The 26,026-nt window shown below is 49.2% G+C and overlaps 1 protein-coding gene across 1 annotated transcript in view; it reads right to left on the minus strand.

The window, feature by feature from the left end:
- LOC136942398 (voltage-dependent calcium channel subunit alpha-2/delta-1) overlaps positions 1-26,026 on the minus strand; it is a 43,435-nt gene that overhangs the window by 7,924 nt on the left and 9,485 nt on the right. Inside the window, 30 exon segments of the mRNA XM_067235287.1 lie at positions 64-135; positions 260-298; positions 442-509; positions 696-778; positions 1,424-1,534; positions 1,986-2,048; positions 2,920-3,001; positions 3,683-3,774; positions 3,871-3,931; position 4,994; positions 5,045-5,066; positions 6,793-6,867; positions 7,077-7,138; positions 7,267-7,338; positions 8,098-8,169; positions 12,596-12,670; positions 12,775-12,930; positions 13,133-13,222; positions 13,310-13,359; positions 13,805-13,883; positions 14,778-14,882; positions 15,098-15,256; positions 18,283-18,382; positions 18,502-18,552; positions 18,839-18,908; positions 19,903-20,034; positions 23,303-23,387; positions 23,389-23,433; positions 24,783-24,818; positions 25,000-25,059. Of these exon segments, the coding sequence (XP_067091388.1) occupies positions 64-135; positions 260-298; positions 442-509; positions 696-778; positions 1,424-1,534; positions 1,986-2,048; positions 2,920-3,001; positions 3,683-3,774; positions 3,871-3,931; position 4,994; positions 5,045-5,066; positions 6,793-6,867; positions 7,077-7,138; positions 7,267-7,338; positions 8,098-8,169; positions 12,596-12,670; positions 12,775-12,930; positions 13,133-13,222; positions 13,310-13,359; positions 13,805-13,883; positions 14,778-14,882; positions 15,098-15,256; positions 18,283-18,382; positions 18,502-18,552; positions 18,839-18,908; positions 19,903-20,034; positions 23,303-23,387; positions 23,389-23,433; positions 24,783-24,818; positions 25,000-25,059 (2,268 nt within the window).

Genomic DNA, 26,026 nt, shown 5'->3' on the forward strand with positions numbered 1-26,026 from the left:
CGAATGAATATGTCGGAGGAGACACGATTGGCTAACGGAAGCAATTGGTCAATGACAGCTCACCTGAGTGATGTACTCATCCTGATTGGACATGAGCAGGAAGCCGCCGTCGTCCAGGATGACACAGTCGACATACTGGAGAGAGAACGTGAGAAAGGGCTAGGCTTCATTCAACCCGAACAGATGAGCTTAAGCTGTCACTGCAAGCTAACTCTTGGCTCCATACCAAGAGTTAGCTTGGTATGGTATGGTTCCATACCTTGTCATTCTTCAGACAGCCACAGATCTCATCCTTGCACTACAGAAAGAACAAAACAATCCATGACTTCAAATACCACACCACATTTAGTCATTTAGCAGACGCTCTTATCCAGAGCGACTTACAGACCACAGGTGCCACATACAGAAAAAACACAGTCTCCGTATGGCTTGCTTTCTTACATTCACTTTCATGGTTGCATTGATGAAAGTGTTCATCCAGTAGCTGACGTTCAGCTTTACTCCCACCACTGCTCGGGAGACAAAACAAACAGTCAACATGTGCTGATTCAAGCTAGCGCTTCCGTTACAGCACGGACCTTGCACACTGACTAGTACGTTTGAATCATGTCAGTAGCCTCCACCTGAAGCTGGATGGGGGAACCCTTCCGGAACCTCCCCCTCCCATGACTCCCAATTAAACCAGCGGGACTCACCAGCAGGTTTGAGAGTGACTCCATCTATGGTGAGGTCCACAGATTTGCTCACCAGAATGCCCGACTCATAACTGGACTCTCTGCTCTCTGCGGGGCGGAATGAGGACACACAGACACACACACACACTCCGTCAGATGTTACCATCCCAAGAGACAGGGCCTCGGTGTTACACACACACACACACACATCTGGTTCGGCATGCATTCTGTAGGACTAGCTCACAGTAGTCGTGTGTGGGAACACACGCGTGTGAGGGGGGTGTATGAGCACGCGCCATGTGGTCCATGTACTGTATGAGGCCTGGGAACCTAATAGACCGTCCAGGTGTTCCTGTGGTCTCATTTGAGACACCGGACCACTCTGGATGCTATATCTGCTCTATAGATTAGAGTAACCCTATAGGGAGGGAGAGAGAGGAAGAGGGAGAGAGTGAATAAAGGATAGAAGGGGAGGAGTAGATAGAGAGAGAGAGAGAGAGAGAGAGAGAGAGAGAGAGAGAGAGAGAGAGAGAGGGACGTTAAGATGAGCAGGAGAGAGATAGGTAATGTAGGACCTCCTAACTGTGATCTCAGTCAGCAGAGGGGAGTGTCCTCCGAGAGAGACCATGGTGCCAGACAAAAGACCACACTGAAGCCTAGACCACACACACATAACACACACACACACACACACACACACACAGTAAACACACAGAACATTACACAAACAGTACAAAGAGAGAACGAGCGACGTACTATTAAAATATGGAGCGGTGAAAATGTAGATTTCGTTGTCCAGAGATCTTTTGTAGAAGCTTGATTCATAAGTCTCTGGATTTTCTGTCCAGTCCTCACCAGCACTGAAGGGGTTAACATTCACATGTTTTAATTACACTGGGAATATACATACACACTTTAAATTAGAAAAATATGTTTTGAAACACAGATGTCTGAACATTTTTACACAGAACCAAAGCCAAACTTTTGTCATCAAAGTAACAGTCACACCCAAAGAACTTGAAATTGGCCAAGAAACCAAAACATTCTAAATTCAATGTTTCTATAAGAAAATAAATCTATTCCTCTCTGGTTAAAAGATAACAAGCAAAAGTTTGGTCCATAAAAACAATTATGTACAGTGCAAGACAAATAGAATGCAGCAAAAACAAGTACCTGGACATCTGCTCTAAGCAGGTCCCAGAAGCGTGTGTGTAGATGTGTATAAAGCACATGTGAGTGTGTGTGTATGTGCACATGTGTGTGTCTGTGTGTGTGTGAGCCATGAGGTGAAGTGGACAGGGCTGATGGTACCTTTTGGGATAGACTCTGGTGATACCTCCGTCGGTGGCCACAAACCTAGCCATCACTCCATCCCTGGGAACACAACACAACACTGACCAATCAAAGTCCAGTACCAGAAGCAGTCAGAGTCACGTGGACCTTTTCCTCCAATGACACTGAGACACAAGCAAGAGTTTAGGAAGCCTATACACATAAATGGGAGTGAGCACAATACGGTCTTACAAAGCTTTCAGGTGACAGCTTGAGAAAACAAATTGCTTTATTTAATGAAATATCCCCCATTTTATTATATCCCAACCTAAGTACAAATATTTGTTTTTTATGTATATGTATGTGCGTGTATGTGTGTGTATATGTCCGTGTATGATGACAAAACCCATATTATACAGATGATCTCAGCCATGCAACCATACCAAACAGTAGAATGCACATTGATTTCATTACTTTCTTTTCTTCAGAAAACAGTATGGCTTGAGCTGGCATGGTTGGGCATGAGAGTCCCCCCCACCCCAATACGGTCTTACTTAAAAAGCTTTCAGATGACAGCTTGAGAAAACAAATTGCTTTATTTAAAAAAAATATCCCCCATTTTCTCTGCTTTTATATCTCAACCCAAGTACAAATATTTTCCTTTTATGTATATGTGTGTATGCATGTGTACAATATGTCCATCTACGATGACAAAAAACATATTATACAGATGATCTCAGCCATGCAACCATACAAAACAGGAGAATGCACATTGATTTCATTACTTTCCTTTCTTCAGAAAACAGTATGGCTTGAGCTGGCATGGTTGGGCATGATAGCTTCCCCCCCCCCCTTGTCTTTGATCATGTTTTACCGCTTAAACATTTCCAGGGCTCTCCCAGCACAAGAACTACACTCTGGAGCTACCAAAGGAAACACACGCTGCGATCGATGAGGACGACCCGTCACTTACAGAGCCTGCTCCTTCCACAGCTTGACCAGGTCAGAGGTCAGCCCGGCGTCCAGGATCAGCCTACTGACCAGCGACACGTTACCTAGGAAACGCCCAGAGAGAGAGAGAGAGAGAGAGAGAGAGAGAGAGAGAGAGAGAGAGAGAGGGACTGTCACCTCATGAAATGTAGCGACGGGCCTCATAAGGAGCGGTGGCGCCGATGGTGGCGGAGTGGAAGAGTGTTTGACCTTGGAACGCCTCCCTGAGGTCGTTTAGGAGTCAGGAAAGCAACAGTGGTGTGGATCTCCTGTGTGTGTGTGTGTGTGTGTCGTTAGCCCATTTGCATGATAAGGAGGGCTGGGCTGTAAATCAACACAGTGAGTCATACTCTACTCGTAGTACAAGTGAACAGCGACATGCTTCTAAGAAACCCAGTCGATTGGGGTGAGGTTACTCCAGTCAGACCAGAGTAATCGAATGACTAACGGCGCTGTGTGACCTTTTTCAAGGGGAGGCCACAGCACTGTAAGGTCCTAGTTGTGGGAAAACGTCTGACTCACAGCTTTAGGAATCGCCACACACACACACTATCTCTAATGGATCCTTTTACAGCCAACAATGATATGCTAGTATTGATCTAGGGTTCTGTATCTGACTGAGCTTGACCTTGTGTGCTACAGCTTACCAGGTTGTGAGAGCGCCACACTGATTCCAGATATACAACCATTCGTTACACTCTAAACCCAGGACCCCAGGTGTGCATGGGAAGAGCAGACAAACTCACAAGGCTCCGGAGAGTTCCGGTCGATATACAGGTTGAAGTCCAGCAGGAACTGGGTGTTGTTGTCAAAGAGCTTCAGGTCTTTGCAGTACTCCCTACGGAGACGGGAGATCCAAAAGATACCTCAGGCTCTGCCCGAGCCCAGGCCCAGTCACGCTGCCCTTGACATGGGTAAAACGGCTTCCACTCACCTGGGCGCAATGAAGGTGTAGCCGTAGTCCTCAAAGCTCTCCAGCTGTATGGTCTCCATGGCTGGAGCCAACACAGAGACAGGCAGCACGGTTAGAACCCTGTCAGGTCTTCACGACAACCCTAGAGCTAACACTGAAGCAGGCAGGGACCTCAACGGCGAGGGTGAACATTGTCTTAGCTTCAGCCTGATGACAGACAGGCTGGTGATGGGATGGGTGGGGTGGGTGAAGGATTCACAACTTGGGTGGAATACACAACTCACAGACAGCCAGACGTGCACCGAATCACTCTCCAGGTCACACCAGACACGCGGACCGAAAACAAACAAACATCCACACGACTGTGGATCATTGGTGAACAAAGATGTGGATGGAGGGAGGGAGTGACGGAGGAAGAAAACAGGAAGGGAAGAAGACTTAAGGAGGAGTAGAGTACCTACCCTTGCTCCCTATGGTGACCCACCGAGAGATGGAGAGAGGACGGAGAGGGAGGAGAGGGAGGAGAGGAAGGAAGGAGAGGGAGGAGAGGGAGGAGAAGAAAAAAAATGAGAAAGCAACCCGTGGGGGTTATATGATATTGTGAACATGCTGCTACAAGTACCCTACGAGTAGCGTGCAAATATGCTCCTCTGAAGCAATCAATCCAAATCAGGAGATCAAAGGCCCCTCCATCTTTTCAGAAAGGCTGCCCTTGAAACCAAATAGGACCATCCCATGAGACAGATATTTTTATTCCTTAGGAAAATACTGAAACCTAATATCAGAAATGAACGGGCCAGGCATGCAGACATGCAAGGAAAAACACTGTGCACTGCCTCCACAGTCTTTCCCCTGTGACTCCAACACAGTCAGTTGGTCTCCTATCGTTCCATACTTGGCCTTTGCTGGCTCGGTGCGTCTTTCTCCTCATCCAAGTCAGTCTGTCTACCCTTGTAAAGGCACCGGGCCCTGGCCCTCTCTGTCTCCTAAAAGCAGAACTCTGGAGGAACATGACCATTAAAATCCATCGGACACTCTGCCATCTGTGAAACCTATCGCCGATGATCTCTCACAAGAGAGGTTAAAGATAGCTGGTCCGTGATCAAAGCCTGTCAGCTTGATGAAACATTACAGGCAGATCCACCCTGGAAGAGGCAGGGACGAGGCAGGGATGAGTCAGGGACGAGGCCGGGACACTCCGGGGCCAGCTGCTCCTCCTCTCCTTCCTACTTGTTCTGTCCCCTCTCTTTCTCGCTCTCTGGTCCATCCCTCTCTATCCATTCCCTTGATCTTGTTCTAGCGTCTGTAAGGATCTCCACTAGGCTGCATACTGTAATGCACACAAACACCTCCCGTCCCAACACACAACATTCTCGTCATCTCTAGACTGTTTCGCGTGAATAGAGGCGAGGGGGGGTGTGTCTGTGTGGCGGGCGCACATCCTTAGTGTGTGGAGGGGTTTGTAAAGTGTGTGTGTGTGGGGGGGGGGACAAGTTTGTGTAGGTTTGTTGGTGTGTGTGTGTGTGTGTGTGTGTGTGTGTGGAAGGGTGGTACTGTAGGCTCCAGCTCCAGTCTGGGACCCCCCTCCCCCCCACACACACACACTCTCTCCATCATCCCAGTCTGTAATGCTCAAGGAGGCTACAGTATGCTTCTCTCTTTAACAGGCCAGTAAACGTTCTGACAGCCTTTATGGCAGGCTGACAGGGCCTTTATGGCACAGAGGAAATGATGCAGAGACAGAAACATCTCCACTGAGCGCTCAGACCGGCTCTCATCTGCTCAGATAACAGCCTCATCATGCTTTATGGCTTATGGCATTACATCAAAGTAACGCAAACCCACTAAAACTAGATGGCTGCGTCTCCATTCTTTAACATCCAATTATGTTCCTCCATTTATTCATGCAAATCCACCGTTCTGCCTCTCTTTATCTCTTTATCTCTCTCTACACACAGATATCCATGATCATTTCCTACAGTCATCCACTCACCTTTCTCGATCCACCAAGCCATCAAAATAGGTTCCTATCAGATGTTCCCAGTCCTTTCCCCTTGGTAGCTAACTGTGTATAGCCATCCCAACACACTCACACATACTCATGCATGTACCCAAGGAACCATGAAAAAGGATAGACAGAGCTCGGAATAAAAGAGTACTTGCCCCATGAAGCTGTGAGAATCCAGCACAGAGGCCGACGGCAAGGAGGAGAGGATGGAAGAATGTTCACACCGAGAGAAGGAGAAGGAACATGTAAGTGTGTGTGTGTGTATCAGTGAGTGTCCGTGTGTTTGTGTGTGCTTCTGATTCAAATGCGTGCGTTTGACATGCAGCCTGTTGCGACAATAGTCCCTATTCACAATCCTCCATGTGACAGGGGCATCGCTCTCTTTCCCAGGAGAAAGAGAGAGATGAGAGGGAGGGGGTGGGGGGAGAGAGAGAGGTGCGGACAGGTTTACAGCCCAGAGGAACAGATAGACAGATATGATGGAGAAAGACTGCCAGTAGAGTTGGCCATGTCACCTTCACAGTGAGATCCGGGACATGGAGGGAGAGGGTGTTGGAAACAGAGGATAGCTGTCTCAGTAAAAACACCGTGGCGCAGGAGAAGAGAGAGGGAAGAGGCGGGGGGGGGGGGGGGGGGGGGGTAGAATGAGAAGGAGGAGAGGGAGGGGCCCGTCTTTACTGCAGCCAAGAATGGGAGGAGGTAGAGAGAGCCGACAGGGAGGAGGAGAGGGCGGAGGTGAGATCAAAGGATCGGCTCTGGGCCTGGTCCTGGTGGGAGATGAATGTGTAGGAGGACACTGGTCAGTGGGTCATACTACAAACAACGGATCGTAGGAAGGTCATGTGGGAGCGTCTCTGTTTGTGCATGTGCGCGCGAGCGTGTGTTTCAAAGTCGGTCGCAGTAACAGAGGGTTTTTTTTTTCGGCATACGTACACATGGCTTCTTGGATAGTGTTCCCCAGTTTCGCTTGGATAAAGTGCTCGCTGTACCTGGGCAGGACCAGGGCCAGGCTGCGAACAGGAGAGAAAACAGCACATGACATTCTGGACCAGCAGACTGCAGCCTCACTGCCGTCTTCCACACGCTGGTTTGGCTAATGAGGAGAGCGACCCCTGTTGGTGTGATCGTGGAAGGCGACATCTGGGGAGGGGGCGTGGCCCCATTCTCCTCTCCACCCAATCACATCCCAGGATCTACAGTCCTACAGTCCTCTCTTCACCTGTAGTCTGTTCCGTTGACTTGAGCCCAGGTGTAGGTCCTCACCCCTCTGTCGATGTATCTCTGTCAGGGAACACACACACACACGGTACACAGTAAACATGGGAGTTGATCTAAGCCGTGAATTAGAGTTTTTGGGGGAAAGAATGTGCGTACTAGAGGGGGGCTGATTGGTGCGGGGGCTCTCTCACCTCATCCTGAGTTTTCACCAGAGTCTCTATGGTCTGTTCACCAGGGTCTCCATCAATCATCATCCTCCTGATCTAGAGAGATGAAGACAGGGAAGAGAGAGAGAGAGAGAGAGAGAGAGAGAGAGAGAGAGAGAGAGAGAGAGAGAGAGAGAGAGAGTATATCTGAAGTGTATCTGAAGTTCAGATGGACTGGTCCTGTATCAGTGTCAGTCTGGGAATGAAGAAAGGCGTTTTGACATTAGAGAGGCTGATCTCTCTGTCAGGTCTTTCTACTGTTCTCTCTGAAACACTAACATTTTACATCTGCCTACCAGAGACCGAGGGGAAAACAGAAAAGGAAAGGGGTACCACAGTACATCAAACCCAGCAGATGGAGAGAGAGCGGGGGGAGAGAGGGGGGAGGGGGAGATGGGGTTGGGGGGAACACACCAAACAGCCAGAGGAAAATTGCGAGTATAACAGGGGGTAAAACAGGGGGTGTCTCTGGGCTTTTTAAGGATGTCTCATTGAGTATCCACCGCTCCTAGAAACATTTGTTCTCATTACCACTCAGGCACAGTGAGTAAATCAGCCTCATAGACACACCGGGATAGCTTTATGAGGAGAGACGAGATGTTCTACACCTGCATGTGAATGTGTGTGCACACATTGTGTGTGTGACTGTGTGCACAGTATGTATGTGTGGGAGTGTGTGTGTGTGTGCGCGTGTGTGCATGTGTGTGACTGTTTGGATGTGTGTGTGTGTGAGTGTGCTTATACTCTGTGTGCATTTGTGCGTGTGTGTGCGCGTGTGTGAGTTCACAATTAGGTGTGAATGTGTGTGTACTCTACCTCCACTTTAATTTCGTTCTCCAATTCAGCATCCAGGAAGTCCAAAGTGACAGGCTCCTGGAATTTGGGGTTCTGAGGAGAAGAGATTAGTTTAGTCTGGAACATATTGACACATCCCAGTTATGAGAAAAATACACACGGTAGCCTTACAAAAGATTGGCTCATTTGATTAGTTAAGCTACCATCCAGTATTAGGCTGTGACATTAACCAATCTAATACCCCTTTCTCTGAAGCCTGTTGAGTTGTTACAGTAAGGTCTCGTGAAAGGCAGCGAACTGTGTAATTCATGTTTCTTCCGTCATGGGTTTTATCATGGCACGGAGCCATCGAGTAAAATACTGCTCCCAGAGCCCCTAACCTTGGTCCATGAAATAACATGTAGTCTGTAACGACCTCCAGCCACAGAGCCTGGTTGTGTTCACCTCAGGACCAGAGCCGAGCAGCTCTATAAAGCCCTGCTCCTGGTCGCTGCATCAGACAGGACTCTGGCAACCTTTTACAAGCAATTGCTGCCAGTATCACGTTTGATGGAAAGTGACATTGGACCTTGTTAATGTCTTGTCTTTCAAAAAACCAACACTACATTTCAGTGGCTTTACGCCGGTATAAAGGGGCAGCTCTGCTATGGTAGCTCTCCGTAAATGTAAAGAAACCGTAAATGTTTGGAATTCGATACCTCTGGAACACAGCACTAAGTCTGTTAAGCCTTGGGAAAAAGTTCAAGCTATTCATCAAGTTAAAGGCACGGAGACGTTACAGTAAATGTCTAATTTGTCTCCTTGTCTCTTGTCCTTCATTGACAGGTGAGAACACACCAATCAGGAAAAAGACAACAAATGAATGTGTAGGAGGATGGATGGATGAAATGAATGGGTGAACTGATGAGTGAACGGACGGGTCCTCGGAACCGGGACATGAACCGAGCTTACGGCGGCCGGCCAAACGGAAGACGGAGGGGCGTGATGTCACGGGAGAGAAGGAGCAGAGGAGAACGAGCACCTCGGAGCGGAGATAAGAGGACAAAAACAAAAGAAACAAGGAAAACGGTTAGAGATTACGACACCACACCAAAAAAACCCCAAAGAGCACCAAAGACGTCGACCGAAAGATAAGAAAGAAGGAAGAGGATGAGTGGCGGGAGCGAATGAAAGGAGCGAGAACTTGAGGATGAGAGAAGGGAGGAGAGCGAGCGAGCGGGTGGGATGCGGGGAAAGATCAAAATGGAAACATTACAACAGTCATCTCTCTGCTGAATATGGCTCCACGGCACAAGCATAATCAAACACAGACAGAAACAAAAGGAGAGAGAGGAGAGATGTTCAAAGGCAGCCGGGTCGGCCTCAGTGTTCACGCACTCCTACAGTCCTTCACTGGAACACACACACACACCGTGATTGACAAGTCGGGCTCCCAAGCGAGACTCTACTCTCACAGCCCAGGGGGGTCTCCTTAATCTACGCCATTTCACTGGAATGTTCCACTGTGCAAAAAAAAATTATGGATATTTTATATTATAATGACTAAGTGTGTGTGTGTGTGTGAGAGTTTGTGTGTGTATGGGTCTGTTGCGCAGTGTGCCTGTGTGTGACCCTGCGCTCTCTCAACTCAGTACTGTAACTGAAGACAGAAGATTATAAATACAGTGTGACCATGGTGCCCAGATGGACTTCCATACGAGTATTCTGGCTTGTCTTTCAGATCCGGAAATCGAAATAGCATGTCTGTACCAACCCCTTGCTGTAACACTGGTCTCCTACTGTACTCGAAATAGACTACATCAAGTTATTCCATACATCCAGCTTTGGTTAACAAACAGAGGGCCAGGGTTTAGGGGGAGAGAAGCACCGAGGCTGGGGATTTGGCATCATCCAGCTAGCACCCTCGGGCTGGCATCAGGTCCCTGCTCTGCTCCTGACTCCTCGCCTCTGCGTGTGTCAGACAACTATAATGAGCGCCCCTCATCCCAGGAATCTTATCATCTCCATCTGTCACTTCCTGTCGAACTCCGCCCCTGACTTGTACACACACTCACACGAGCTCAAACAAACACAAGTCCCACGCGCACACTCACGCACTACACACTGTGTGTTGTCATCACGAAACACGGGGAAGGTCAAACACATGGCTTGCGACCGATCGGAGCACGACAAGCTACGGCAGGAAATGCCCAAACGTCAGGGTGGGACAATCTTACCAAACATGTTTACTGTTAGAGATACAACTTACTCAGAGATCACACAGACATCCCACAAGCAGGGTACAGGAATCACAGTCTAAACTTTGCTCATGGCCTCATCCCTAAGGGAGACAGAGCAGAGCCAGGCATACACCACTTGATTCCAGACTGCACTACCCGTCACAGGTGATCAAAATAGAAATTCTGTCGTCCACAGAGAAGTAAGCAGAACCAGAGGCAGATATGTTAGATCAAGATGTTAGAATCTGTGTAGTGTATGCCAGACATAAGTCTTAGACCATGACACCTACTGTTTGTCTACGGTACGCACACCTACAGCACTGCTATGCAGCACAAGCACACAGTATAGGTGTGGTTCTATACTAGTGCAGTATGGTGTAACACTGCTACACTTTGGGTTCCGCAAGCCTCTCCTCAAGCAAGTTGTCATATGCAGTTTCTCGAACCCCTCAGCGAAGGCCATGGCGGCTTACTTTATCACCATCTGCATGATGAAGGGGTGCCTCCGGCCTGGACTAGGGTCTAACCATTGGACCGACGAACCCTGAGCTAACATCGAGAAGTGGCGGAGAGATAAATGGTCATTGGATTGAGCAGGTGGAGAGTCTGCATGTGACCCGTGCTTGAGGGCTTCTACAGAGCCACGGGTGTGAGCTCAGCTCTGGTCTCACCTCGTGGAAGGTGACGGCGTACTTATTACTGAGTCGGATCCGCCGGTTACGGATCCGTTTCTGGTGAGGGAGAACGTGGGAGAGAAACCGGGAGGACGTTTTCAGCGTGAGAGACGGGGAGACGTCAGCGGCTGTGCCATGTTTCGACATGGTTGAAAAACCTCACTTGTTTAACCAGCCCCGTTTGACGGAGAGTCTGGTTGCGGACTGACACACGCTCTAACAGATGGGGTTTCCTCAACGAAACCATCTGACAAACTTACACAACACACAGAGACGAGAGTCACTTTGAAATGATTCCACTCGCTTTTGAAAAGGGTTGCGCTGACACATATGCTCTCGGCCACACACACACACACACGCACACACACACACACCATGTATGCAGTCCTTTGGTCAGGGTTAAGTGTCCCTGGGTGTGGAGATTGGATCCATGAGTGTATGTCCGTGTAGATCAGAGTGTGAAGACTGCGGTGGGATGTGATGGGATATGAACATGTGTCCTTGGGGAACCAGACCCTCAGATCCAGAGAGGCTCCCCCTCCGTGCCCAGCAACCCTGAACACAGAGCTCGGGCCTGGGCAGCACATGGCCACTCTGTACCCTGTTAGGACCAGTTGTGCCTGGGGCTTGGGGGGGGGGGGGGGGGGGGGGAGAACAAAGACTGAGGTTGCTGGGTTCAAAGGTGGGCCAGGGCCCACAGATGGGTCATGACTGGTTCTTGCTGGGTTGTATTGTAATCCATGCCCTCGGCAAGAAATGTTGTTACATTTATGTGTAGAACAGCCAAGACTTTCATACAGTTTGAAAAGTTCAAGGCCTAAAGGTCTCGGTATCACTCGATTACACCTGACTTCTGAGCAGTGTGTGTGTGTGTGTATCTGTGAGGCTTTATTAAGAGATCTAAAATAAAACATCTATATAGGGGCCTTGCTTAGAGCAGAGCACACATGTCAGATCAATACTAACTGAACGAGAAAAGAACATTTAAACTGAAATCACATTTCACCACCAGGAGGCATATTGGATCAGGATGTGCTTCATTCCCAAACATGTATGCAAGCCTGCTGCCAAGACTTGAATCTTCTACATCTCTCATGGAAATGACTGGCCCTTGGGTGTACGTGAAGGTGATAATATCTTATATGTCTTCTCTTTAGCTGTTAAAAAAACAACAAAGTGACGGTGCATAAAAAGCAGTAAGACACTGAACGATATGCAGGCTGCTGTATCTGATGTCATGGCTGTGGTCTCGGGCCCTGTGCTGTACACGGGTGCTGTGTGTGTGGGAGGATTACTATTCATGTGCACACCTTCAACAACTGCAAAACCAACGAATCCAGGAATAACAAAAACAGCACAAGTTCCATATATCCTATCATTTAGTCATTTAGTCGACACTCTTATCCAGAGCGACTTACAGTAAGTACAGGGACATTCCCCCCGAAGCAAGTAGGGTGAAGTGCCTTGCCCAAGGACACAACATCAACTGACACGGCCGGGAATCGAACTGGCAACCGTCAGATTACTAGCCCGACTCCCTCACCTCTCAGCCATCTGACTCCCCTTATATGTATGTATATATATATATAGTAAGTATGTGTGTGTGTGTAAGTGAAGGGGTCGTACCTTAGGCTGGAGGTTTGGGTGGAGCAGGACGTAGCCGTTGGGGTCGATGGCAAAGTAATACCCGTTAGGCCCGATCTGGAGGGGCAGGTTGGGGGAGGTCATTCACGTCCCTGAACACTGACCATGGATGGACTGCGTGCAGCCGCCGCTGATGTCAGCCGCGTGCACGTTTTGCTCACCGTGAAGCGCGGCGTGAGCTTCTTGATGTCGTCCAGGGACACGTCGATGCCCATCACCCCCAGGATGAGCTGGTTCTGGTGCTCGCCGTTCCGGTCGTCCTTGGTCATGGTCTTGTTAAACACGGGCAAGGTCCCTGTAATGACCAGGCCTAGCTCCTGGAGAGGAGAGAGAGAGAGAGAGAGAGAGAGAGAGAGAGAGAGAGAGAGAGAGAGAGAGGGAGAGAGAGAGAGAGAGAGAGACGAGTCACACACACGCACAGGTCGTCACACGTACGCACACACATTCATCACAGGATGAGAGGGGTTTGCTGTGTATCCTACTGTTTGTGAGAGTGGATGGGAGGAAGTGACATCGTACCAGAGCGTCCAGGTAAACGTTGGTCCACTGGACCTGTTTAGCCTGCTGGTCTGCCAGAACCATGGGCCTGCCCAGAACATCCAGGTACTCCTGCACAATGCAGATACAGTAAACAGACACAGTAAACAGACACAGTAAACAGTAAGTTAAACACACAGTCTTTCTCTCTGTCTCTACCTGGGTGTTGATTCTGATGGCTCCTATAGAGGGGATCTCATAGAAGTATCCTGAGGGAGAAAAACACAAGGTGGGATTACAGTAACGCATACAACACAGTACACAACACAATATCAAAAACATGACACAACACAGTCCACTCAATAGTACACAACACAGTACATGATACAGATATAGGGAGTCAGGTGGCTGAGCGGTGAGGGAATCGGGCTAGTAATCCGAAGGTTGCCAGTTCGATTCCCGGTCATGCCAACTGACGTTGTGTCCTTTGGCAAGGCACTTCACTCTACTTGCCTCGGGGGAATGTCCCTGTACTTACTGTAAGTCGCTCTGGATAAGAGCGTCTGCTAAATGACTAAATGTAAATACAGAACAGTAGCTAATGATAAGCATGATGACGAAGGTGATGAAGATATGTATCTGAGATCTCTGAGACAGTATGTCAGTGATGACACAAAGGCACATGCTAGGAGCTTCAGATTATTGTGTGTTTACCTTTGTTGGCACAGGCCATCCACTGGATGGGTCCTTTATCATAGTTGTGCTGGCCCACTGAGAAGGTGAAGATACGCACCTGGAACCAAACCAACACACACACACACTTTACAGGACATCTCTGGGATCACAGTCAGTCAGTCTGGAAGTCAGCTAGCCAGCCAAGAAGTCTGTCTGTCTGGCCGTCGAGGTCTTGTCTGTCTGTCTGTCTGTGTGGGACTGTGTATCGGCACATATGCCTATCTGTATGTCTATCTGTCTGACTGTGTGCCTGGCTGGATGTTCATATGTCTATCAATCGGCCTGTCTGTGTCTACCTGTCTGTCTCCCTGCCTACCTGTCTGTCTGTCTGTCTGTCTGTCTGTCTCCCTGCCTGTATATCTTTCCATCTGGCTGTCTGTCTACCTGCTTGTCTGTCTGTCCATATGCCTGTCTGTCTACCTGCCTGCTACAGCAGCGCCAGCTAGCAGTGCTGCCGGAGGGCAGGTGAGGTGCAGCCTCCAGGCCCCCCCAGGGACGCACAGAGAGGAGCACTGAACCCGCCCTACTCTCTTCCAGGGCTACTCTCTAGCCCTGGAAGGCTCTGGAGCTGACAGCCCCGTGCATCACACAGGTGGTTCCCATATCCTGGGCTTTGTCAGAGGTGAGGAGAGGTAGAGGAATGGAGAGGACCATCCTTTGTCCTTCCTCTCCCCTCTCCTTCACCTCACCTCGTCCCTCTTGTCCTGCACGGGCTAGTTATTTACCATTCTAAACTGGTTAGTGGACAGTCTGACAGTAACTGGGAGTGATTTGTCGTGGGGTGCGGGATGTGTGTGTGTGTTTCCTTCCTGCTGGTGTGGGTTCAGCTGCCCTTCACCTGTGTCAGCTTCTTTGCCATACAGATTTCTACAAAAGAAAGTTGAATCCACATGCAAACTCCTTGACCACACCCCCCGCCGCCTACCCCCCCCCCCCCCCCCCCCCCCGTCACCTGCTTGTCAGCGTTTTGTTTCTCCAGGATATCCCGGGCCCTCTCTTCTCCCCCGTCGGTGAACAGCATGATGATCTTGTTGCAGTTGGCCCGGCTCACGTTGGTCTGAGACGACAAAGTCGGGGGAGACGCTCGCGTTACTGACACGGGGAGCCGCGGTACACACTTCAACCAGAAGAGGGCAGTCTCCGACAATAACGTGCTCGTCGAAACACAGGCTAGGATAAGGCTATAGGCTAATGCCATTTAGGTGTGTGGTGTCCGAGCTGTCGGTTGAGAGACCATGAGAGGGAGCCGGGGGATAGAGAGAGGGAACTTACGGCAGATAGTTGTTCGAAGGCAAACTCAAAGCCTTTGGTGTAGTTGGTGATCCCTTTGGCTGAGATGTTCTGCACCGCATCCTTGAGAATCTTCTTGTTCCTGACGTTGGCTTGGACCAGGTGATCGAAGCACGCCGTGTTGTTGACTCTGGTGTTGAACTGGCAAAGACACACGGGGTCACCGGCTGTACACACTCTGTGCGCACGCGCAGGCATGGCCACGTACTAACATACACAGGCACGCCTACGCACGGGCACACACACATACATTGTTGTTCTCTGTCATACACACACCCCACACACCTGGCCTTCACTATTGTCTTTTGCCTTGCAGAGGTAAAAAAAAAAAGAAAGAAATGACAACAAAAAAATCATTCATCCAGTCTTGCTAATTGCTTTGCATTCGCGCCGCTCAATGATCTGGTACCCATGGAAACAAGATTCCTCTGAACGATTTTAGGCAGCAACACAATCTAATTAGAGGTGAGACAACCCCCCACGCCCCCTCCGCAAACACACACACACTTTCTCTCTCAAACACACACACACACACACACACACAAACGCTGTCAACAGCCTGTCTCATGAGTCAATGTTAAATCCAAGTTTGAGTGACATATCAGAAGGATTGCCTTATTGTACTCTACCTGTCAGTGTGTGTGTGTGTGGCTGTAGGGGCCTCACACTCAATGAAAGCAAACAAACAGCGCGAACAGAGGACAGCACGGACACAGAATGGTACAGAGACACTTCAGCTATTCTAGTCGAGTGTTTGTATTCACTGTGTGCGAGGGAGAGAAAGAAATGGGAAAAATGAAGAAGCAGAGAGAGAGACAGAGAGGGATGGAGAAAAACAGAGAGTGAGCGACAGAGTGAGCGAGAGAGAGAGGGAGAGAGAGAGAGAGAGAGAGAGAGAGAGAGAGAGAAATAAAGAAAAAGAGAAAGCTACAGAGGATATCTGGGGTCCAACAGTTGGCGTCCTGTGTGGTAGAGCTGTTCTAAAACAATACCGCACCCTATCGATCTCAACCAATCTGTGTCACTGTGAAACAGCCAGTGGGGACTTCAGATAATGATCTTGTGCGACAAGCAGAGATGTAGAGTTTGTGTGTACATGTGTGCGACTGTGTGGGGTCGTGAAGGCCAGCTTTGATGTTTTCTCCTGGTTGATAGTTGGAGAGTGTAGATTTGGACTGGAAGGCAGTCTCAAGGCTGACATGAAGACCGAGCCGAGCAGAAAGGGCTTTTGTACAAAAAGCATCGCAAACACCTGTCAAACACACACGCGCAGACACACGCGTGCACGCACACGCATGCGCACCCCTCAAAAGAGAGCACATTTAATTACACCCAGACCGGTCTGCTCTCCTTTATCACATAATCTATTAAAAAGGAGAGAAAAATAAAGGTGTGAGGAAGAGTAGGAGGGTGGCGGAGAGAGAGTGAGAAGAGACAGGAGATCTGGAGGTGGAGGGAGGGAGTGAGGGAGGGAGGAATAGAGGATGAAATGAAATGGCCGCGTGCTTTGAGACTATTTGAGGCTGTCTGGGTGTGTCAAGCAGACACTTGCTTACTTGCTTCAGGAATGGTTAACATCCAGGACATAATATGTTCAATAACGTCACATATAATATGCCTCAGTAACAAACCTGTTAGTGGTCCAGGTGGGGTGGGATGCACCATGTGTGTGTGTGTGTGTGTGTGTGTGTGTGTACAGTGCCCTAGCCTGTTTCCTGTGTGTCGTTTGGTTTCACTCAGGCTTTCTGTGTGATGACTAAGAGTTGGGATTGGACTTATAGATGACACTGAAGTGAAGGCTAATCTCATCTCTTATCCCATTGCAGTCCCGGCTACATGTCTGCCAGGGCTTATAGTCGACCACCCACCCACACACGCGCGCACACACACACACACAAACAAACACACAAACACACACAAACACACACACACACACTCACACTCACACACATGAATCAGTATTCGTTTGACATCCCAGAGCTGTTGAAGGAGAGCCTATGTCTGCTGGGTCCAAATGCCAGCTGAGTCCCTGGGCAGCAGTTAATGAGTCAGGATCTGTAGGTAATATCAGAGGTGAATGATCTAGTGTCTGGTTACAACACCCCCAGGACAGGATGGGGGGGGGGGGGGGGGGGGGGGCAGTATATAGATAGCCATACCAAGATTGACTGAGGTTGATGTTGGGTCTCATGATTGATCCAGCGCAGTGAATGTTGGGAGGGGTGGGGGGTGGGGGGTCACTCGGTCCAATTAACAGCTCCGATAAAGGCTTCCATCAAACCTGCTCCCTCCCCAGCGCTACTTTCATGGTTTGCTTTCAGCTCTCCTTACGCTAACAGTCCTACTTCTGGTCTAGTCACTGGGGCCTCAAATTGGATATCTCAATGAATGACCACTTGTTAATTTTTTGTGCATTTCTAAATAAAACGCCACAAACAATCTAATTAAAGTACTTTCTCTCTCATACACTCAAACACATACATATACAAACACGCACACATGGTTTCCCAGCTGCCGATAATTGGACATCCAAACAGCTTAAGACTACTAGGGTGAAGAACAGTACGACAAGTTACTGGTCAAAGGGCCCCTGGTTATAGGATATAAAGCATCAGAACTGCTGGCTTTCAACTCTGGGAATGAACACAACTATGACCAATCGGCCCACCCCAGGGTGTGTGTGTGTGTGTCTGTGTGTTGTGTGTGTGTGTGATGAAGAAGAAAGCACGGAAGACGGAGGGATGGAACAGATGATGGATGAGTGTACCCACACTGGGCCAGGGTTCACTGGGGTTTTAATTCCTTCTAGAGTCCTGGACACACACACACACACACAGGGGTACTGTGAAGTTTTAATCCTGTTCACCAAATAGAGCAGTGGATCTTTCATTACTGGCCTGTTTCAGAGTGACCAGCCCAGCAGAAATCCATATTTCATTACTTTCATCCATCTCTGTCCTACTCAGTCTATCTCTCTTTGTATGTCTCTTGATCGCTCTCTGTCTCTCTCTCCATATCTCTCTCTCATAACTCTCTCTCTCTCTCTGTATGTTTCCCTCCTTCCTGGATCTCTCTCTTCCTGCTCGTATTCCTCTTTCTTTCGGTATCTCTCTCTCCCCCTCCCCACACACTGCTCCAACCATCAGGCTCCTCCACAAGAGACTCACATAGACCACATTGACGTAGTCGTCGTCAGACAGGGTCTCCAGCATCTCACACACAGAGGTCCGGATCAGCTTGAGGGTGAGACCGGACACACTGCCGCTCCTGGAGAGACAAGGAGAGACACCAGCCATGTCAGCCTGCTGATTGGCCAGACACTCGCACGTCACCGACCAGAACACATGTATGTGCACCCCTCGTCGTATAAATATGGAATCACTCACGCGTCCACCAGGATCAGCATATCTTTGGGTGAGGCAGCTCCCTGAATGTACCTACACACCACAGGGCATAGTATACAAGTAGAACATCAGAGTAGAACAGAGAAGCACTCATTCAACCAGTCGGGGGAAACTAACCTACCACCCAGTCTGCCAGTCAACTACCAGTCTACCAGTCTATTCCCAGTCTACTGGTTACCAGTCTATTACCAGTCTCCTACCGGTTTCCTACCGGTCTACCAGTCTACTACTAAGCTATCAGTCTTTTACCAGTCTTCTACCACTTTCCAACCACTCCTACCAGCCTACTACCAGTCTTCTACCAGGTCAGGTGACTCACCAGGGCCGCCTGCGGACGTCATACAGGTCGATCTTACTGGGCGTCTTACGAGCGTCCATCCAGGGGGAGGCTGGGGAAAGGGTGGAGGGAGGATAGAGAGAGGGTGGAGGGAGGAGAGAGAGAGGGTGGAGGAGAGAGAGAGGGTGGAGGGAGGGAGGAGAGAGTGGAGAGAGGAGAGAGAGAGAGGGTGGAGGGTAGAGAGAGAGAGGGTGGAGGGAAGAGAGAGAGAGGGTGGAGGGAGGGAGGAGAGAGTGGAGAGAGAAAAAGAAATGGATTTGTGAGAGTTAGATAGTCAGAATATATATATAGATGTAGAGAGATAGAAAGAGGGATGGTTTGGTTAAGGAAGCGTTTGGCCTGGACACAGGTAGAGCACAAACTATACACACCATCATCTTATTTTAGTTGGAGCTTCATTCCCACATAATACACCACGGGTCGGTATTTTAATTATTTAATTTTATTTGTATTTTGTTGGAAACAATACAACAATATATTTGGTCATAATAGACCGATTGTGAGCACACAAGCTGCAGAGCAACTGAGCCAGTAGGGCTTTTCACTTCAGAAAGTTAGACAGAAAAAACACGAGAAAGTGGGAATACAGATAAGGGCAGATGTGGAAGGAGACAGACAATATCTCAGGCAAACCAGGTGGGGCTGGACATTGGCGCCGTCATGAATACTAAACAACGAGGTTCCATATGAAGCAACACAGAACCAATGACGGCAAAGCGAAGCAGCTTGTGCATACATAGAGCTGGCTAGCTCCACACTGGGAAAGGGCGCGACTCGGTATGTAATACATACAGAAGTTATCCTTGCTGAAACCCGATTATGTTGGAAACAGAGACAAACTCATGCTTCAAGGCACTAATTTAAGCCTGATAATGGTGTGCGTGTATGAGTGAGTGTGTGTGTGTGAGTGAGTAAACGTTTGCTCGTGTGTGTGAGACAAACTCATGCTTCAAGGCACTGATCTAGACCACGTAATTGTGTGCGTGCGTGTAGGTGTGCGTATGTGTGTGTGTCTGTATATGTGTGAGTGTGTGTGTGGGTGTTACCTGGGTAGTAGCGGGCGAGTCCTGTGGCGCTGCCGAACACCTGCCAGAGCAGAGTGGGGTCGTCTTCTCGGTTCTTTCGGAACACATCCTCCAAAGCCTCAGTCCAGTTCAGCTCATTCAGCACAATAGTGGCTACAGACATACACATACACACAAGCATTCAGACACGCACACACGCAAGCATGCAGACACACACACCCGCACACACACAAACATACGGACACACACAAACACACACCACAAGCATACATACCCATGCAAGCACACGCACACACAAAAACAGAAAGAAAAGAGTGAGAAACAACATATATTTTCATCCCTTGGCTGAAATGTTTTGAAAGTAATATGACGCCCGATCTTTGACATGTGTGCTAGTGTGTGTGAGTGTGTGTGTGTGAGTGCATGTGCACGCATGTGTGTGCTGTATCTTCCCCTCTCAGAGAGCTGGGCGCTGGCGAAGAACTAAGCAGGGCCCAGAACAGTGTCAAAGACACGCCGATCTGTGTCAAAGACCTCCGATTTACACCTTCATTGAGATTCAGACACACGCCCCTGTCTGTCCCTCACCCGCGGGGAGTCAAAGGCAGATAGGGCCCCCTCCTGCTTCCCCCAGCTCTGAGCGATAGGGCCACATATTGAACAATACCATTCTGTAGAGCGATGACTGATAGCGACAAACATTAGACGATTTCACTCCTCTGTCCTCTCTATCCCTTGATGCATCCCAGAACTACGTACCTCTATGAGCTGTGTGTGTGTGTGTGTGTGTGTGTGTGTGTGTGTGTGTGTGTGATGGATGCTACACGTTGAGCGAGGGAGCAGGCATTATGAATGTAATGACACAGCATCTAGACAGCTCGGAGACCAGAGACCAGACTGTCGTCACATCACACTCACTATGATGGATGAAGACATACACTCGCCACCATCCTCTGTCTCTCCCAGTACCTCTCTCTCTCTCTTTCTGTCTCTCTCATTGTGTTATTGTGTGTGTGTGTGTGTGTGTGTGTGTATCTGCGATAGATTGGTATCCTGTATTGGGTGTGACGTGGCGCATTGATGTGTAAAACAAACAGTGTTCATTTGCATATGGACCGGAGCTTGGAGTTAATGAAGCTTCAGCTGCCAGAGCAATATGCCTGTGTGTGTGTGTATGTGTGTGTACACACGTGTATGTGTAGCAATGTGGGGCCAGGCTTTAGTATTGCCTAATCAGAGAGAGAGACACGGATACTTAGTTTCATACATTGTTTTTGACGCTAATTCATCCCCCCTCCCGCACAAACACTCACGCATGCACACACACACACACAAACACTCATGCTTAGGCTCATATTTCCATTGTGTCACTGTTACATGTTGGTTCTAATGTCTCAAGCATTTAGTCTCCACAGTCATCCTGATGCACACACACACACACACACAAATACAAGCAAGTTTGATACATTTATACATTTACCATGGAGGCTGATTGCATAAACATGCCTCCCTCTCGTCCGGAAAAATCCAATTTTCCCTTCGGAGCAAAGATAGCCATTCCTCGATCTTTTATAGGGCTGGGACCTCACTCACCTAGACCATGAATCTCCTGTTACTCTGTCTCATACACACTGTGGAGGAAAATGGGATTTCCTGTGTACTTATGTTATTCACTAATCAACAGAACTGTCACTAATCAATTGAACTAGTCATTGCATGCTAGTTAGTATGCTCTCGTGTGAGTTTTCTATTGATGAGAGTCGATTGTGTGTATGTGTCAGGTTGAATAGGTGTTCGTGGTCGGCAGAAAGTACCGGAAAAACGTCCCTTGCGATGACTACAGGAAGAGCTCCACCTCTGATCTCTCTCTGCCCTGAGAGTTGTCATGGGCTGGGAGCTGGGAATCTCTTTGTCTGTGACCGTTGTAAGACAGTCAGACATTACTGACTGTCACTATCTATGTTTACTTTTTTGTGACCAATAATAGATAGTCCTCCGGCCTTCAGAGCTGGGGGAGCCATGATGGAGACCTAAGCCTGGTGTCGTGTTTTCATTTATTGTCTGAGGTCTGGTTTTCTCTCCCAATCTGCAGATCGAAAATACAATGAACGATTGCGTTAATGAAAAGACGGACAAAACACTTTATTCATCAATACGCACACACACGCCGTACAAACACACACATACACATGCTATACATAGACGTACACAAACACGCACGCACGCACACACACACACACACACACACACACACACACACACACACACACACACACACACACACTGTACAAACCATTGTACACACACATGAACTCACACACACATACTGTACACACACCTCTTTTCTCTGAAGGCAGACTCCTGTCCTGGTTGTAACCAGCAAGCCACTGGGGCTAGCATACTTTTTGTGGGCAACCAATCAAGCATATGGGAGAGCAGAATAAATCCAGCCAAGCTGTTAACCAAAGAGACGACAATGACTTGAGGTATTCCTCCACACACACGCGCACACACACACACACCCACAATCTCAAAGGCTAACTTGCAATCGATGGCTCGGATTTGACCAACTACTTGCTATGTGGCTGTCCTTCCCTCCCTCCCTCCCTCCCTCCCTCCCTCCCTCCCTCCCTCCCTCCCTCCCTCCCTCCCTCCCTTCCCGCGCCTCTCCGGGGTCAGTGGAGAGGTGAGCCCGGTAACCTTCAGGCCAGACGGCGTCCCAGCAGGCCGAGGGGCACGCTGGAGGAGTGACTCCGTCCCGCCCCGCCCCGCCTCGGCGGGAGCAGTGACGCAGCACCACAACCCTGCTGTCATCCTCCCGTCCACACACACACGCGCACGCACACACCCTCGCACCCAAGAGCATAGCACACATATTTATTCAGCAAACTGTGCCTTCAATAGTCAATATTAGACCGAGCAGTCTGGTCTAATGTCAGCTGGACTCAGGGGGACTTTCTCTTAACAGAGCCAGCGCTTTAAACCAAATTCACCATCCCCTATACATGTATTCAGTTGGCAGATGTTGTTTTTTTAGCCACAGCAGCGTACAAGCGTACAAATTTCAACCTGGGATGTCTTGATTTGTGAGCAAATGGCTCTACCACTGAGCTGAATGAATCTCTTTAACTAATGCATGCATATGGCATATGCCATTATGTCAAAGTGTCCTTGATAAATTGACTTATTGACCACTGTTGTTTTTTTTCATTTGCGTGAGTGGATGATGTCGTTGCAGGGAGATGAATTGTGCGCCTCGGCGTCAGTGCGAGAGAGAGAACTTCTTCGACAAGGACGAACCACCGAACCTAATCATGGAAATGCACTTTATTCTCGCTTTTTCTGTGTATGTGTCAGGGTTGTTTCCATAGTAACGGTGTGTGGTGTGTGTGTGTGTGTGTGTGAGTGTGAGGGTGCTCACAGCCGTCGTAGATGTCGGTGGGGATGTGGACGGCCGTGTGGTTGTGCGAGGTCAGCCGTTTAAAGGCCGGGTCCTCCGTAAAGTCCCGGTCGGATCCGGTTCTTCCTGCCCTCCGTGTCGTTGGCATCCAGCTGGGACAGGGGATGAGGAGAGGGTGGGGAGGGATGAGGGTGGGGAAGACAGCAGTGCCGTGCAGGTTAATGAAGACCCCCCACGTCCCCTGTTCATCACAGGTCAGTGTGTAAAAACCACGCTCAGACTGTGCCCCCATCGTAGTGGAGCTAGCGAGAACTCATGCTCTTGCTAAAGATCTAGCACATTCCCTCCCCCACATTAACCCTGCTCTCTCTCTCTCTATCTTTCTCTCTCTCTCTCTCTCTCTCACTCTCTCTCTCACTCTCTCTCTCTCTCTCTCTCTCTCTCTCTCTCTCTCTCTATCTCTCTCTCTGTGGGTCCCTGGTCACCCTAATGGATTGTTCACACAAGGCTGGGGAAACAGGAAGATACACACTGATTGTTAATCCTTACAGCTGCACCTGGGAATTCAGCATCGATGATAGGGAAACATATGGAGAGAGGGGGATGAGAGGGCGGGGAGAGAGAGAGGGTAAGGGAAACGGAAGGAAGAGTGGGGGGATGGGATGGAGATAGAATGGAGAGAGGGAAAGAGAGGGAAAGAGGAGGAGTGAGGGAGAGGGCTGGATGAGGTGGTAGGGGAGCGAGAGAGAGAGAGAGAGAGAGAGAGAGAGAGAGAGAGAGAGAGAGAGAGAGAGAGAGAGCTGAGACAGAGGTTCTCTAATAAAGCAGGAGTGTAGCCAGCTCATACATCTCATCTGTCAATTAGAGAGAGAACACAGGAGGAACCTATTCACCTGACGGAGAGAGACAGAGAGAGAGAGAGAGAGAGAGAGAGAGAGAGAGAGAGAGAGAGAGAGAGAGAGAGAGAGAGAGAGAGAGAGAGAGAGAGAGAGAGGAGAGAGAGAGAGAGAGAGAGAGAGAGAGAGAGAGAAGGGGGGGAGAGAGAGGGGGAAGAGAGAGGGAGAGAGGAGGAGAAGAGAGAGAGAGAGAGAGAGAGAGAGAGAGAGAGAGGAGAGAGAGAGAGAGAGAGAGACAGAGAGAGAGGGGGAGGGAGGGAGGGGGGAGAGAGGGAGAAGAGAGTGGGAGCGAGAGGGAGAGGGAGGGAGAGAGTGGGAGCGAGAGGGAAACAGAGTCAGAGAGAGAGGTAGAGAGAGGGGGAGGGGCTAGATGTAGACAGTGAAAGGAAGACATGGAGAAATGGAGAGCACAAGAAATGGAGAGAGAAATAGAGAATGGATACAGGGGAGGTGTGAGAGGTAATGTGAGATGGGAATACCTTGCAAAGAAAATGTGGGGGATGGCACACATAGAGTGCCAGAAAAAGTATGTGTTGGAGAGACCTCTTTACCAGTGTCAGTAACAGATAGAAATGAAGATATACAGTAGATATCAGCAGACTCACATTGTCTTTAGCATTGAAGTACACAATGTCTCCATCCTGGAACGAGAGAGCAGACAAACCTAATAAGCAATGACGAAAATAGATGCTCAACAACATGTGTGTGGGTGTGCACATGCGTAATCAACATAGACAACTCATGATCACCAAAGAAAGTGCGTGTGTATGTTTTGTGCACCAGGGCGTGGGTGCCTGTGTGTGTGTGTGTGTGTTATTTTACCGCGTACTCGTCCTTCCACTGGTGCTCCATCTGAAAGTTCTCAGCTGCTGTGGCCAGAGTCTGTGAGGAGAGGGGACGCAGGACAGCACAGGCCATTAGCGTTCTACCAGCCTGCCATCTGCAGCAGCGTGGCGGCCATGTTCTCCCAGAACACACCAGAAGATCCATTAGACAGAACACAGGCCTAACCCCAGAACAGAGATGTCATTCGGAAAGCAGCAACGCGACGCTACTGCTGCGTCGTATGTTTTCGGAGGGAGGGATCCTCAGGAAAAAGGTCAAACCGTACTCGAGTGTGTGTGTGCGTGTGTGTGTGGTGAGGAGAGACAGAGGCACAGGGCAGGAGTGAGCCGCAGCTCACAGCAGAAAGTCAAGATAAAGGGATTATTATCTCGAGACGTGTCCATCACACTTGAATGGCATGGAGGATGTATGACCCTTTCAGTAGCACGTCTCTGACACACACGCACACACACACACATGCATGGTGTGAAGACCGTCCGGACTAAGGTCGGCATGAGTATTGCCCACTCTAAAAAAAAAGAGAATACCCCATGTTTCTCATCATTTTAATCAGAGAAATAAATAGAGCGAGAGGTAGACAGGGGAGAGAGAGGTCAAGAGAGTGAGAGAAACACAAGAGCGAGAGAGAGAGATAGAGAGAGAGAGAGAGAGAGAGAGAGAGAGAGCGATAGAGAGAGAGAGAGATTCTGCAGATACATGTGTGACTTGTGTCTTGCCAGATAAGAGCAGGCTAGACTGAGACACGGTAAAGTGATCTGTGCTGAGACAGCTCTGCTCTGGGCAGCCTTAACCACACACACACATTCACACACACACACACGTACACACACGCACACACCTGACGGACGCAGGCTATGCTGTCAGGCTCTGCTCTATCAGAGCCAAGGCTTACAGGCCCCTCCAGTTCATCAACTGTCACGGAGGAGGTGTGATATGCCTGCTGGAGGAAGCTGCGAAGGTTAGACGCGAGTCCCGCTGTATTATATATGTAAGAGCAGGTCAG

Source organism: Osmerus mordax, chromosome 4, assembly GCF_038355195.1.
Source record: "Osmerus mordax isolate fOsmMor3 chromosome 4, fOsmMor3.pri, whole genome shotgun sequence".
Lineage (NCBI taxonomy): Eukaryota > Metazoa > Chordata > Actinopteri > Osmeriformes > Osmeridae > Osmerus > Osmerus mordax.